Source organism: Macrotis lagotis, chromosome 2 (assembly GCF_037893015.1).
Source record: "Macrotis lagotis isolate mMagLag1 chromosome 2, bilby.v1.9.chrom.fasta, whole genome shotgun sequence".
Classification (NCBI taxonomy): Eukaryota; Metazoa; Chordata; class Mammalia; order Peramelemorphia; family Peramelidae; genus Macrotis; species Macrotis lagotis.
In genome coordinates, this window is record NC_133659.1 from 330,691,525 (window position 1) to 330,704,315 (window position 12,791).

General features: G+C 58.2%; 1 protein-coding gene across 1 annotated transcript; it reads right to left on the reverse strand.

Moving 5' to 3' along the window:
• Positions 1-2,501: 2,501 nt before the first annotated feature.
• Positions 2,502-11,771, reverse strand: ANKRD54 (ankyrin repeat domain 54). Its single transcript, XM_074226895.1, has 8 exons — positions 11,453-11,771; positions 10,828-10,875; positions 8,093-8,191; positions 6,945-7,016; positions 6,504-6,551; positions 6,301-6,425; positions 5,040-5,147; positions 2,502-4,301 (listed from the first exon to the last, which is right to left on the reverse strand). Exons 1-8 carry the CDS (start codon positions 11,769-11,771, stop codon positions 4,227-4,229), a joined length of 894 nt encoding a protein of 297 aa, XP_074082996.1. The 3' UTR covers positions 2,502-4,226.
• Positions 11,772-12,791: the final 1,020 nt, after the last annotated feature.

The following is a 12,791-nucleotide window of genomic DNA, read 5'->3' on the forward strand; positions in this document are numbered from 1 at the left end:
TGTTGTTTTTGTTTTATTTTTAGTTTTGTTTTTCTTGCAAGGCAAATGGGGTTAAGTGGCTTGCCCAAGGCCACACAGCTAGGTCATTATGAAGTGTCTGAGACCGGATTTGAACCCAGGTCCTCCTGACTCCAAGGCCGATGTTTAATCCACTAAGCCACCTAGCCGCCCCTCACACCCCTCTCATGCTCGTACTCCCCAGTTCTGTCTTCTTAGGGGAGGAACAACACTCAGAGCCATTCTTTGCTTTTGAAATGGAGACCATCATTTAATTTCTTTTATTTGGGGTAACAAGAAAATCCAAAATGGTGAAGCCATATGGGACCGTGCCTAGAGGGCTCTCAAGTTGCCCTTTGGCCTTCTGGAAGTCCTAGGGTGGGACAAAGGAAAGCGGGCAGAGCAGAGCAAAGGAAGATAATCTAAGCCCCCTCCTCGTCTATGGACAGGTGGGCAGAGACAGGGGAAGAAAGCACAGATCTGGGGGTGGCTAGGCGGTACAGTGGATAGAGCACCAGCCCTGGAGTCAGGAGGACCTGAGTTCAAATCCCATCTCAGACACTTAATACTTACCTGTGTGACTTTGGGCAAGTCACTTAAACCCATTTCCTTGCAAAAATACGAAAAAAAAAGTAAGAAAGCACCAATTTGGGGCAGCTAGGTGGTGTAGTGGATAGAGCACCAGCCCTGAAGTCAGGAGTCCCTGGGTTCAAATCCGGTCTCAGACACTTCATAATGACCTAGCTGTGTGGCCTTGGGCAAGCCACTTAACCCCATTGCCTTGCAAAAACCTAAAAACAAAACAAAAAAAGCACCAATTTGGAACCAGATTGAATTCTGAGTCTAAGCTGCTAGCTGTACTGCCTTGGCTAAGTCCACTCACAGGGCCTCAGTTTCCTCCCGTGTAAAAAGGGGGGGGGAGGTTATGTTAGACAGCAACTGGGTGACATAGCTGATAGAGGGCTGAACTTGAGAGTGGGCAAGACCCGAGGGCGGGAACCCTGCCCTAGCTGCTCATTTCCTCTTCTATAAAATAGCAGCCACTGGCTGGTTGTTGGGGGGACTCCAAGGGCATCATACCTGGAAGCCTCGTAAAGGGAAGCTAGTATGATGTTGGTTCTCTAAGGTCCCTCACAGGCCTAGGGTTCGAGGAGGCCTGGGGTCAGAGACCCGAAAAGCACATCTCCCCCGCCTGCATCTTGTCTCCATGGGCCTGGGATTGGTCAGTCCCTCTTGTGACCAGCGCCTGCGCAGGACCACGCTGAACAGAGACCCCTCATCTATAAATGGGGGAGGGGGCACAGCCGGTTTGTAAACAAATGCCAACTCAGAGGATCGATCTGAAAGCCAGTGGGCACTGGTCAGGGTCTCGGAAGGGGTGGCCCCTCCCCGCCTAGGTCTTGACAAGCATCTGCCCTCCCTGGGCCTGGCCCTAAGGGCTTCTGCTTCTTTCAGGCCCATTCTCTAGCAGGCGTGCCCTCTGGGGTCTCTGCCTGTCGCCACTGCTGTCCTCGACCAGTCCAGAAGCTGCCCTCTGGGACGTCTGGTTGCTTCCATTCACTGGCGCCCTCCAAATCATGTCTCCAGTTCCCCAGAGTTCTTGAAACTCCTTGTCTTGGCTTAGGTCTCTAAGCATTTCAGTGGGTAGAGAAGAGCTAAAGCTCCTGATCCTTGGTTTGGTGACTTGCCCAAGGTCACCTAGCAAGTGGCCCGAAGACCAGAGGTGCTCCTGACTGTTGGACAGTCAAGCTGAGGGCTGGACCTCTCAGCCCTCCTCGTGACTCGACTAGAACCCCACCCCAGGTGCTTATCTGCAGAAGGCTTTAGCCTCAATGACTATTCTGAGGTTCCACAAGTCTGGAACTCCCCTCGTCCTGCCCCAGCTGGGTGCGTCCCTGCCTGGGCCAGCTACGGGACGTGCCCCAATCGGAAGCCAACAGTTCTTGCACAAAAGGTTCATACACGCACACGAGGAGGAGCCAGAAAGATCAGGCCGAGAGGCCGACACTGAAGGGGGTGGTCAGGGAACACTTAGCTGGAGCTGGTGGGGGTCCGTGAGCAGATCAGGGAGGGCTCCCCAGAGGCCTTGTGAAGCCTAGGGATGCGGCCGCACACACCGTCCCTGCGACCTCCAACCCCTCACACCAGGAGAGCTGGCTTCATGGGCTGGTCTCTCAGGGAAGGGGGGGCATCTGAGGAGGCAGCCCACGCTCTGCACGCCAAGACTGGTGTGAGACCCGACTGGCGCTCAGGGTCAGAGCAGTCGCCAAGGCTTTCCTTCGTTTCTTCTGAGGTTGCTGACTGCTTCCTGGGGGTAGGTGGGGGTCAGCAGGACCAACGTTCTGGTAGGTTGCTTCCCACCCGGCTTGCCCAGTGTCCTCCTTGCTCCACTTCTGCCACCCTGAGGTGACCCTGATGGTTTCCTCCACAGGCTGGGCCTAGGGCAGACAGCCAGCTTGGGGGCAAGGAGGGGACGGTCGGCACTGACTTTTCTTAAATCTATGTATATTAAACAAGAAATTCTACTCTTCCCAACACACAAGAATTTATTTTCTGGATCAACTCATCCATGTTACAGTGAAGGCATAAAGGAAGTGTTCTAGGGAAAACCAGGCCTTGCTCCCTGGACCTCCCAGTTCTCCCCACTCCATCTGACCCAGCACAGCCAGGAGCTTTAGGGGAGGTTTCCCTGCCCCGCTGTAGCACACCTGTCCTGGGTAGAGGGATTGAGCATCTCAGGTATGTGGAGACAGAAAGGCCCGACCCAATGGGCCGCATTCCCCAGAGGAATTCCTCTGTGGGGACCCCCGAGTTCCCAGGAAAGAACTAGGAGAAGCCTCCCTGCCCTGCCATGGGCCTGGAGGGGACAGAAGGGAGGTGCCGCCTCCCTGGGGTCAGAGGGACCCAGCTCATGGGACAGGTGACCTCCTCCAAGACGTAAGAGGAGACTGGCTCACCCCTGCTCCACCTATTAAAGTAGGGTGGCCTCTGGCTCTGGCCTACAATGCTCAGATGAGAAATGGGAGGACAGAGGTTGTGCTGACCTCCCTGCATAGGACCTGGGGCTGTCTCCAGCAAGAAAACCAGGTCTGGGGGAGCAGGGGGCTAGAAGCCATGAGCCCTTGCCCCCAGAAACTCCATGCTCCTGCTCCCCTTTAATGTGCTGACCACATGGCCAAGGTGAGGCAACTGTGAAGAGGAGAAAAAGGCCAGCCCCACAACGGCCTGAAGCCCGGCAGCAGGAGAGCAAGGTCCCTCCATCTCCCTGACCATCTCTCCTGCAATTGCCTGCAGTTTTGTTCTCCTCTGAGGCCTCTCAGGATCCTGCCTGTTCCCCATGTGCCTAAGGCCTGGGCATCAACCTATCCTGCCCCTTGCCCGTCCTCAAAGGATGGAGGAATTTCAATCTCGTAATTTGGGAATCCAAGCCTACAGGCACAGGCAATCCATTTTACCGTGGTGGTCCAAGAGCCCAGTAATGACAGACACCTAGAGACCCCAGAGGAGGAAGGATGGCTCCCTACAGATCCTCCGGCCAGAACCAGCCCTTGCAACATCCAGGCTTCAGGGCCTGGGCTGTGGATCCAAAGTGGGTCCTCCTCAAAGCCATGCCCCTGGACAGGTTTCAGTCTCTCCAATTCCCAGGCCCATTCAGAAGCAATCGAAAACCCTCCCTCAGCTTAGCCCAACGCCCCTGAGGAGCCAAGTCTGAGACTGAAGCACTGGTGAAAGGGCTCAGGCTTGCCACCAGAGCCTTGGCATTTGCCCAAAGACCTTGGGAAAGGGGCTCCCCTCATGCCCCCTTCTCTGCTCACAGCTTCAGTTCAAGGAGAGGAAGTTGAATTTCACCGTGGGAGCAAGGTAAGGCCCATCTGCTCCTATTTGGGTTCAAGAAAGGAGCCAGGGGATAATGAGGAGGGAGAAGGGGAGGATGGGGAAACCCCAAAGTTGGGATTCCTGCTGCCAGGAGGGAGGACTATTGCCCAGAACAAGACCAACAGCATCAGCTCAGGTGGGCGTCCTAGGGGCAGAAGGAATGGTCTTAGGGCCCTGGTGACCCAGCTCCACAGGGAAGTTCTGAAGAGGGGCCCCTGGGCCCCATCACGAGTCCTCCTCAAGTAGAGGGGTTCCAGGGAAGAGGAGCAGGCCAGGTTGCATCTCCCTCTTCCAGGGATGATGGGAGCTGAGCAGAGGTCGTGGAGGGGAGAGGGAGGGTCCTCCCTCGGGGGCTACCTCTTCTCTAGCTGCTGCATCTGCAGGCTGAGCGACGTGAAACTGGCCAGCAGGTCGGTCACCTCATCTACCTGGCAGAACCAAAGCAAACCTCACTCAACCTCACGGTCAGTCGGTGGAGAGCAATCATAAGAGACGTGACCCACTCCCACGGGAAGGGCCCTAGGGGGTGGACAAGCAGACCTTCCTGTGGCTCTAGGCCCCGGTCCCTCTTCCCCTCTATCAGTAAAACTCCTGTTCTGACCCTAACTCTGAGCAGCCCCGGGGAACAGCATGGGCCTGGACCAAGGCAGTGGTGCCAAAGGCAGGACCTCGGACCCCGACCTTCCACACCAGCTAGATCTGCCCCGAGCCCTGAAGACTCTTGGATCCTCCACAGAGAAGCCCCCTGCGGGGTCCCAGAAGACTGACAGCCGCAGCCAGGTAGGAAAAGGGAACAGATCTCCTCAGGTCTCTGAGCAGTGGCTCTTCCCACAGGCCCCAGGGCTACCCCCCCACACACACACCCATCTTGGGACATGGGAGGGACCTATTCTCAAAAATTCCTTTTCAATTTCTCTAGAAATTCAAATATTGCTCCAACCTAAAGGCCTTGCAGACCTTTCCCAGAGCTCAGGGCCAGACTGGACCGGCCCTTCCCATCTCTTGGTGTGACTTCTGGCCCCTGGAAAAGCAGCTCAACCTCAAACTGTCTAACACAGAAAGACCCCTTCCTGCTTCTACAGCGATGAGCAAAAAGACAGATGGGCTCAGAGGGCCTCTCTCCAGGCCAGGGGCCACCCACCCTGCCGGCAGCCTGCCGGCCTCACCTGCTCTTTGGTGCTGGTCATCTGGAGGCGGGTGCAGAGGTCGTCCAGCCGATCCCGCTGCTCATGCTGCCCCAGTCGCTCCAAGTACTCCCTGAGCATCTGGATGATCTACGGAGACAGAGGTGGGGGAGGAGGTGAGGCTCTGGGGAGAAGGGCCTGGACGGTGGTCTGGGCCCCAGGGGAGAGACAACCCAGTGCAGAAGAGGCTGTGGCCTCAGTGACCCGAGAGCAAGTGAGCACTTGATGGAAAGCCTCACCCCAGCCCTGGGAGTGGGGGGAAACTGAGGCAGAGAAGGGACCACCCAGTCAGCATCTGAGGCTGGACTTGATGGCAGGGCTCCAGAGCCCTGGGACACCAAATAGGATGACCACTTCCCACTTTAATTCATGGCTTAGTTTAAGGAAACTGTTTTCTGAAATCTTAAACCAGGGCTGTTTTATGTGTCACCCTGTGAGCCAGTAGACAAAGCCGAGCCACCGCAGAGCGCTCCCCCAAACGGCATTATCTATTGGTTCACAAAAACTTTTAAAAGTAAGGCAGACGACCCTACTTTAAAGTATGCATCCCAACTGGGCTGAGACTGGCATTCTCATAGCACAATCTTCACCAGGAAGACATGCCCCTGGTGAGATCACACCCCCTGGGCAGGACCAGGGAGGGCCTGACTCACCCGGGGGTGCCACAGGCTGGAGTTAGGCCTCCAGCCACCCTGACCCTCCTCAACTGGAAAATGGGGGTGAGAACAGCAGGCAGCTCCCAGGAGAGGAGGTCTGTGCCGCTTCAACACAAGGCTGGCACACAGGCCCCAGGCTCAGTCAAGGGAAGCTGTTCATTCCACCTCCTCAATCATTCCTTCTCAGAGAGAAGGCCCTGGGCAGGCATGAGAACTGGGGACACCTGCAAACCCCATGCTGTCCACCGAGGCGCCAACCCCAATCTCTGACAACAATCTTCTCCCACTCTTTCACTGATGTCCACAGGCCAAGCCTGGCTTCTCCCTTGCCTGGGGGTGAGAACAAATGTCCTCTTTTGCCTCCAATATAAGCTGGTGATCCTCTGGCCTAGACCCAGTTTATTAAGGTCTCCAGGTCTGGGCCAAAGCACAGACTAAAGACCCTGGTTCTGCCTCCACTCTCAGCGGCAGACTCCAGGGGCTCTCCCATAACACTCTGCTCTCATTGCCTCCATGAGCCTCATTCCCTCAGCTCCAGACCAGCCCTAAACTGGGAGACCCCAACGAGGGGCTAGGACCTCCCTCACCTGTTTCACCTCCAGCCGGACAGCTTCCAAGCACTGGGAGTGTCCCTCCTGTAGAATATTCAGCTTTGACTTGGCAAGGTGCAAGGGGGTCCTGCCAGCCCGGTCCAGGGCATCCACCCGGGCCCCTGGGGAAGAGAGAAACAGGGATAAGTGAGGGGGGGTGAGTTGGGGGAGGAAATTGGGTGGGCTGGCAAATCCCTTACCTCCTCGGAGCAGTGTGGTGATGACAGGAACATGGTTGGTGCAGGCAGCTGTGGGAGAGGAGAAGGGGGGCACATCAGGAAACCACCAAATAAATGATCCTAGGTGAGAGAGGAGCCTCCCCCCCTTCTGAAACCCCCAGGGCTTTGTCACTTCACACAGCGATGCCCATTCAGTAGCTTAAATGATGAGGGATCGGATGGCTAGTCAAGGGCACCAGGGTGGTAGAGCTTTCTCTAAAACACCAGGGAGACGCTGGTTTGAGCTGGGGGTGAAGCAGAGGGGATTCTCCTCTTGCAGTACCAGAGGAGGTGTCTGAAGGTGGGCTCATCTCTGCAGCGCCCCTTCTGACAGGGTCCCACAAGGACCACTCAAAGCCATAGAAGCGCTGACCATTAGCCGCCCTCCCCCTCACTCCCCCTCCCCTGGGGTTGGGTACACACCCAAATGCAGAGGTGTGTTCCCCAGTCCATCTCTCTGGTTGGGATCAGCACCGTGGTCCAAGAGCAGCTGCACTGCAAAGAGGAAGCCCCGAAGGAGGCTCAAGAGCTGAGCCCGCTGCCCTGCCCTCCCCTCCCCCCACCTTCCAGAACAACAAAGGGGTACACCGGAGCAGTGGGATCCTAGTTCTAATCCCAGCTCCAGGACCTTTCAAAAGTCACTTCCTCAATTACCCAAGAGGGGCCTGACCCCTCCGGGCCAGCCTCCAAGGCCCTCCCGGCTCAATAGCCACAGTCAGCTCATCCAGATCATTTTCATTTCCAAAGGCAGAAACACCAAAATCTCAATTCCAGAGACAGCTCAGGCTGGGGACCAAGGTCTCCCAATTTTTCTGACCACCATTTGGTTCCCAAGTGGAAGAAGCCTTCAGTGCTCCCTGGGGGTCAGGGAGCATAAGGGAGCTCCCAGGGAAGCATCTGGAATATGTAGAAGAAATCTCTGATAACTTGGAGGTAAGTTCTGCAAGAGACTTCAGGTAAAGGAAGGGTCTGGCTGGGAGGTCCTGCTGCCTCAAGAAGCCCACACAACTGGGGTGTAGAGTGTGCCGCTGTTTAATTTGCTTCTAAGCCCAAGTCAAACATGAAAACAGCATGTGACATGTAAATCAGGGGAGGAGAAATCAGACTCCCGAGTCTGGACATAAACGCGGACCACAGATCTGAAAGCATCCTAGTGGGAGCCCTTCCTAGAGGTGGGTGGGGTTGCCCAAGGCAGCCTGAGGGAGGTCTCAGCGGCTCCACTGGTTAACTCTGGACCAGCCACTTCTGACAGCTCCGTATGGGGACGGGGAAAGACTCAGTCACACAATCCTAGCTGACCAGGTGGGACACCCAGAGAGGCCTCGGGACGTGCCTGGGGGACTGGGCAGTTAGTGGCAAAGCCCAGAGGCCAGCCCAGAGGTCTCGATTCCTCCCAAAACCCCAGGAGAGGCTGGCATGCAGCCTGAGGCCAGACCAGGAACTGACTGATCTACCTCTGGCATCTCCTAGTGGAGAGCACCGAGCCGGAATCCAAAGACCCCACCCCCCACCCCATGGGGCAGGAGTACCAATTCCTCCCCTCAGCAGCCCTGCTCCGCCCCAAGACTCACCAATCTGGTCATTGCCGTTGCAGGAGGCAAAGTGCAGAGCTGTGCGGCCTTTGTCATCCGCGGTGCAGGGGTCCACCCCATCTTCCAGCAACTGCTGCACTGACACCACCAGGACCAAGAGAAGGAGAGGGGGGGAGTGTGAGCTGAGCATCGCCCAAGGAGGGCAGGGCTGCCCTAGATGGGGAGAGGTCTCCCCATGCCAGCCCCGCAGTCTGGGGGCCCTGGCTGAAACTGGGAGTCTCAGCACACAGAAGCTCCAGGGCCCGGCCAGGAATCCTGGAGACTGACCCTACCCCAACACTGACCGAGACCTGCCCTGGAGGACTCTCAATCGGAGTGGGCCCACGAAGGCAGAGAAGGGACCTGGAACTTGGCTGAAATGCCCAAGGCCCAGCCCTGCAGGACAATGACCAGTCATTCCCGAGGGGCTGGAGCTGTCAGGACAACTTCCCCGGAAGGAAGTGTTTGGGGGCATCTCTGAAACTGCCTGTGACCACTGAAGGCCTGTTAAATCCTGCAGCTTCTACAGCCGGCAGTGCCCAGGTAGATCTGTAAAGCTCGCAGCCCCCAAGCCTTAAGACAGGATCCTTCCCCTCCTTTCCCGTCTTGTCTCAGGGTCGGCTCTCTGAAGGCAGGAGGGGGGAGGGGGCAGTCAGCAGGACCATTCCAGGCAGGTTGCTCACCCACTCTGAGCCTAAGCTTCTAACCTGTAAAATGGGGAGAAGAGTTGCCAGGGCCCTCCCAAGGAACTGGAACAAGGCCATCTATAAACTCTGCCCGGGAAACACAAAGACCCTTCTGAAGATGGATTCCTCTGCCCAGCCCAGGTCCCACCCCTTCCCCAACCTCTTCAGGAGTCCACATCTCAGCCTTCCTGCTTCCATGAAGTCAGTGAAAGAGACACTTTCTTCTATTTTATCTCAAGCTAAAAATCTGAATTCCACCTGTCAGCCAAAGCAGCCAGACTGCATCAATGTCTATATCAGCGGACACAGGGCGAGAGCCCAGAGGCCATGGGCACCAAAGAAACCAATTCTAGGGAGAAGAGCATGTGGCAGAAACCAAAGGATGTGCAGGAGTGATGCGGGCATCTCCTCCAGGCCATCCCCACCGGGGGCCCCATCGAGACATCACTCCACCTGGTGATCTGGAGGGCAACATTGGAGGCAGCTAGGAGGCTAGTTATTTGTGGTGAAACGATGGGAACATACAGAAGCCAAGCGTTCCTGCAAGACTAAAACTGTTTAGGTCTCATTTCCTATGGAGAAGCCCTGGACTCAACTCAGGAGGGAAGTACAACCATCCCAGACACAGGCCTCCCCTTCCTGTGCCTCAGTTTCTTCATCTGTAAATGAGGGGCACCAAGTTCTCCCAGACAACAAAAAAGTAGGGGATTCACTTCCAGCCCTCCCTAATCATGAGGAAAGGAAAAAGGCTCCTGCTCAGCTGCTGGTTTCTCAAATTTGAATTCGAGTTGATCACAATCATCTCTCAGAGCACTAACCACTTCCTGGACCAGACCCAGCCTGCAGGAGGATTTGCCTGAGGAGTGCCAGTCATAGGGTACAATAAGCTCTGAAGTCTGCCACATCAAGTCGCCCCCACCCATGCAGGAAGTCATTGCAGAGTCGTTCCTGCTTTGCAGATATGGACATCGAGGCTCCAAAGTGATGAGGGTCACACAACTGATGGGCCGGGGGCAGAACTTCACACCCAGTCTTCTTGGCACCAATTCAAGCTGCTTCCCTTAGACTTGGGTTCGTGTCCCTTTCCTTGAACAAATGAAGGTAACTTAAGCATTGGAGAATCCGTCCTGTGCCCACCTCCTCTCTTAGGCAGAGCAGAGGGTCTGCTGGTCTTGAGTCTTGGTTCCTGTCCCAGTCCTTTCAGGTCCCAGGGGGAAGCCCAACAAGGGCTGACACACGGAAGACCCTAAGGCACACAAGGTGCAGATCCATCAATGATGTTGAGGTTCTTCGGAGGGGCAGGGAGAAGACGAGGGTGTGGGGATGCGATCCAGTCGCTCCCTGCCCCCCAACTTCTGGTCATCATGGAACGCATCAGCGAGAAAGCAGGAAGCAGCTTCCCTGTGCTCACTGATGGAATGACTTGGGGCCTGGAACTTAGAAGTCATTTAAATAATCAAAATGTGCAAGAGATCAGAGATGGAGGAGCCTTAGAACAGAAAAGGTCTCCTGCAGGCTCTCTGTCCGTCCTTGGAGGCCACACTACCGCAGGCCAGGACTTCTCATCCAACATCTTCCGATTCCCTGGTTGAATGCTGGACGCGCCGGACGCACTGCCACCGCCGCTGCCCCTTCCTCCCTCCTCTTCAGTCAGGAAAATCCCAGCCGGAGCCTCCACCTTCCAGGCTGGTGGGGAGGCTCCAATGAGCCAGTGGAGGTCAAGAGCTGGATGGTGCTAACAAGTTAGAAAGAGCTTGTTCTCATCTCTCACTTTCTTGTGACAGAAGATGGAGACATTCAGAGGGCTGTGGCCCTTACCCCACGTGTAAATAAGCAGGCCCCCTGCCTCTTCCCCAGCCACTGGCCGGGCCTGGTGACGCCTCCATTCTCACCCACAGAAGTTGCTGAACGTAACCACGCACGGGTGAAACATGGGGGCGTCTCCCCCTTAGAGGGTCCTGTCTCTCAAAGAATGACGAGCTGCCCAGACCTCCTCCTCAGAAGGCTCCTGGGCTCCCTGGGCCTGCACGCACCTCTGTGAAAACTCACCTGTTTCTAAGTCATTGGCATTGGCGGCCTCCCGAAGTCTTTTCAGCACTGTCAAGAGAATCAGAGACAAGCAGCGTAAAAATAAAGGGTCCTTGGAAGGGGCGCAAGGAGGCCCTTCTAACTCGCTGTCCAGGGCGAGAGGGAGAGGCCGGACCCAAGAGGCGAGCGGCTGTGCCCTGCCCGGGATGCTGCAGGGGGATAAGGCCCGGGATGCTGCAGGGGGCTAAGGCCCGGGATGCTGCAGGGGGCTAAGGCCCGGGATGCTGCAGGGGGCTAAGGCCCGGGATGCTGCAGGGGGGCTAAGGCCCGGGATGCTGCAGGTGGCTAAGGCCCGGGATGCTGCAGGGGGGCTAAGGCCCGGGATGCTGCAGGGGGCTAAGGCCCTCCCCTCGGCACCCCGGGGTCTCCCATCAACTCCTGATGTCCGGCGCCCCGCATCCCACGCCACCCCCGAACCATCTCATGTGCTGATGCTGCGGGGCCCTGGGGCCGAGGCCGGGCTCCCGGGGCCAGGAGGCCCCAGGCCACCCGCCCTGTCCCGACCCGGGTCCCCGTCCCCGTGGGCCAGGCCGCGACGCCGGGGCTGCACTGGAGGCTGCCCTGAGTGGGGCTGCCCGCGGCTCACCGTGCACCTCGCGGCCCGTGGGCGCCAGGCGGCGGTGGGGCCGGGCGGCCCGCAGCAGGCGGCCGGGCCGCAGCTTGCCGCCGGGGCCGGGGCCGGGGCCGGGGCCGGGGCCGGGGCCGGGCTCGCGCCGCCACAGCTCGTGCAGGAGCCGCAGCGGCGCCGGCGCCGGGGTCGGGCCCGCGGGGCCCAGGCCGCCCAGCGCCGCGGCGAAGCCGCCGAAGGAGAAGCTGCCCGCGGGCCCCGCGCCGGCCTCGGCCCCGGCCCCGGCCCCGGCGCCCGCCTCGGCGCCCGCGCCCGCGCCTCGGCCCGGAGCTGCCATGGCAACCGCGCGGACCCCGGCCCGGGCCGCCGCCGCCGCGCGTGACGTCACGCCCGCCTCCTCCGCGGAGCCTGGGCCGCGGGCCCCTCGGCGGCCGCCGGGGCGGGGCAGGCCGCCCGCTCGGGCCAATCGGAGCCCGCGGGCCCCGAGAGGTGACGACCAGTGAGGCCCAGCAGGCCGGGGATCGGGATGCGGATTGGTGGTCGGAGCCTGACAGGCAGCTGCACAGCGCAATCGGAGAGCAAGGCGGGCCACTCGCCCCGAGGGCCAATCAAAGCGCGCTCCCGTCGAAATCGAGCCTCTGCCTCAGCCAATCGGAGCAAGTCTCCGCTGCCGATCACAAAGAAAGGCAGAGGGGTGGGGCCTGGGGTGCTTTCCAAAAAAAGCTTAGGCTTTCAGGGAGATTTAGTGCTTTTGGGATCTTAAGCTACGGTCGGGGAAAAAGTAAGCTTCCGCCGTGGAAAAGAGCTTCCACACACTTCCTCGGGGAGACGGAAGGCCTCAGAGCGCATGCGTCTGGAAGGAGGCGGGGCCGGCAGGAAGCGAGAGGGGGTGGGGCAGGGAAGAGGCGCCCTCTGCTGGGCGGGCGCTCCGGCGGCCAATCACGATCAACCCCTAAAAGAGGGTGCGACTTAGCGGAAATGCAAATTCTCCATACAATCGCATCTTTTTAGGTATTTTTTTTTTTTTGCAAGGCAAGCGGGGTGAAGCGGCTGGCCCAAGGCCGCACGGCTAGGTCAGTATTAAGTGTCTGAGGCTGGATTTGAACCCGGGTCCTCCGGCCTCCCGGGCCGGGCTACCCTGAGACAGATTCTTGATTTCCAATCGGAAGAGGCAAGACAGCCGGACTGCGGGAGGGACAAAAAGCAATGCCAAGGGCAGGTGGGGAAATCCAAGATGTCACTGGGCTAGCTAAAGTCTCCTGTACGCCCACGGGAGCAAAGAGGATGACCCTGGCAGAGCGCGCGTGGAAGGGCCACGGGGCTGGCACGCGGTTACCAAGCACCTCTCAAGAAGTCA

Coding starts and splice junctions, on each gene's coding strand:
- ANKRD54 (XM_074226895.1), bottom strand. CDS start 11,771: ATGGCAGCTCCGGGCCGAGGCGCGGGCGCGGGCGCCGAGGCGGGCGCC. Junction 8,192..10,827: donor TGCCAATGACTTAGAAACAG/GTGAGTTTTCAC, acceptor TGGTGGTGTCAG/TGCAGCAGTTGCTGGAAGAT. Junction 4,302..5,039: donor TGACCAGCACCAAAGAGCAG/GTGAGGCCGGCA, acceptor TGGTTCTGCCAG/GTAGATGAGGTGACCGACCT.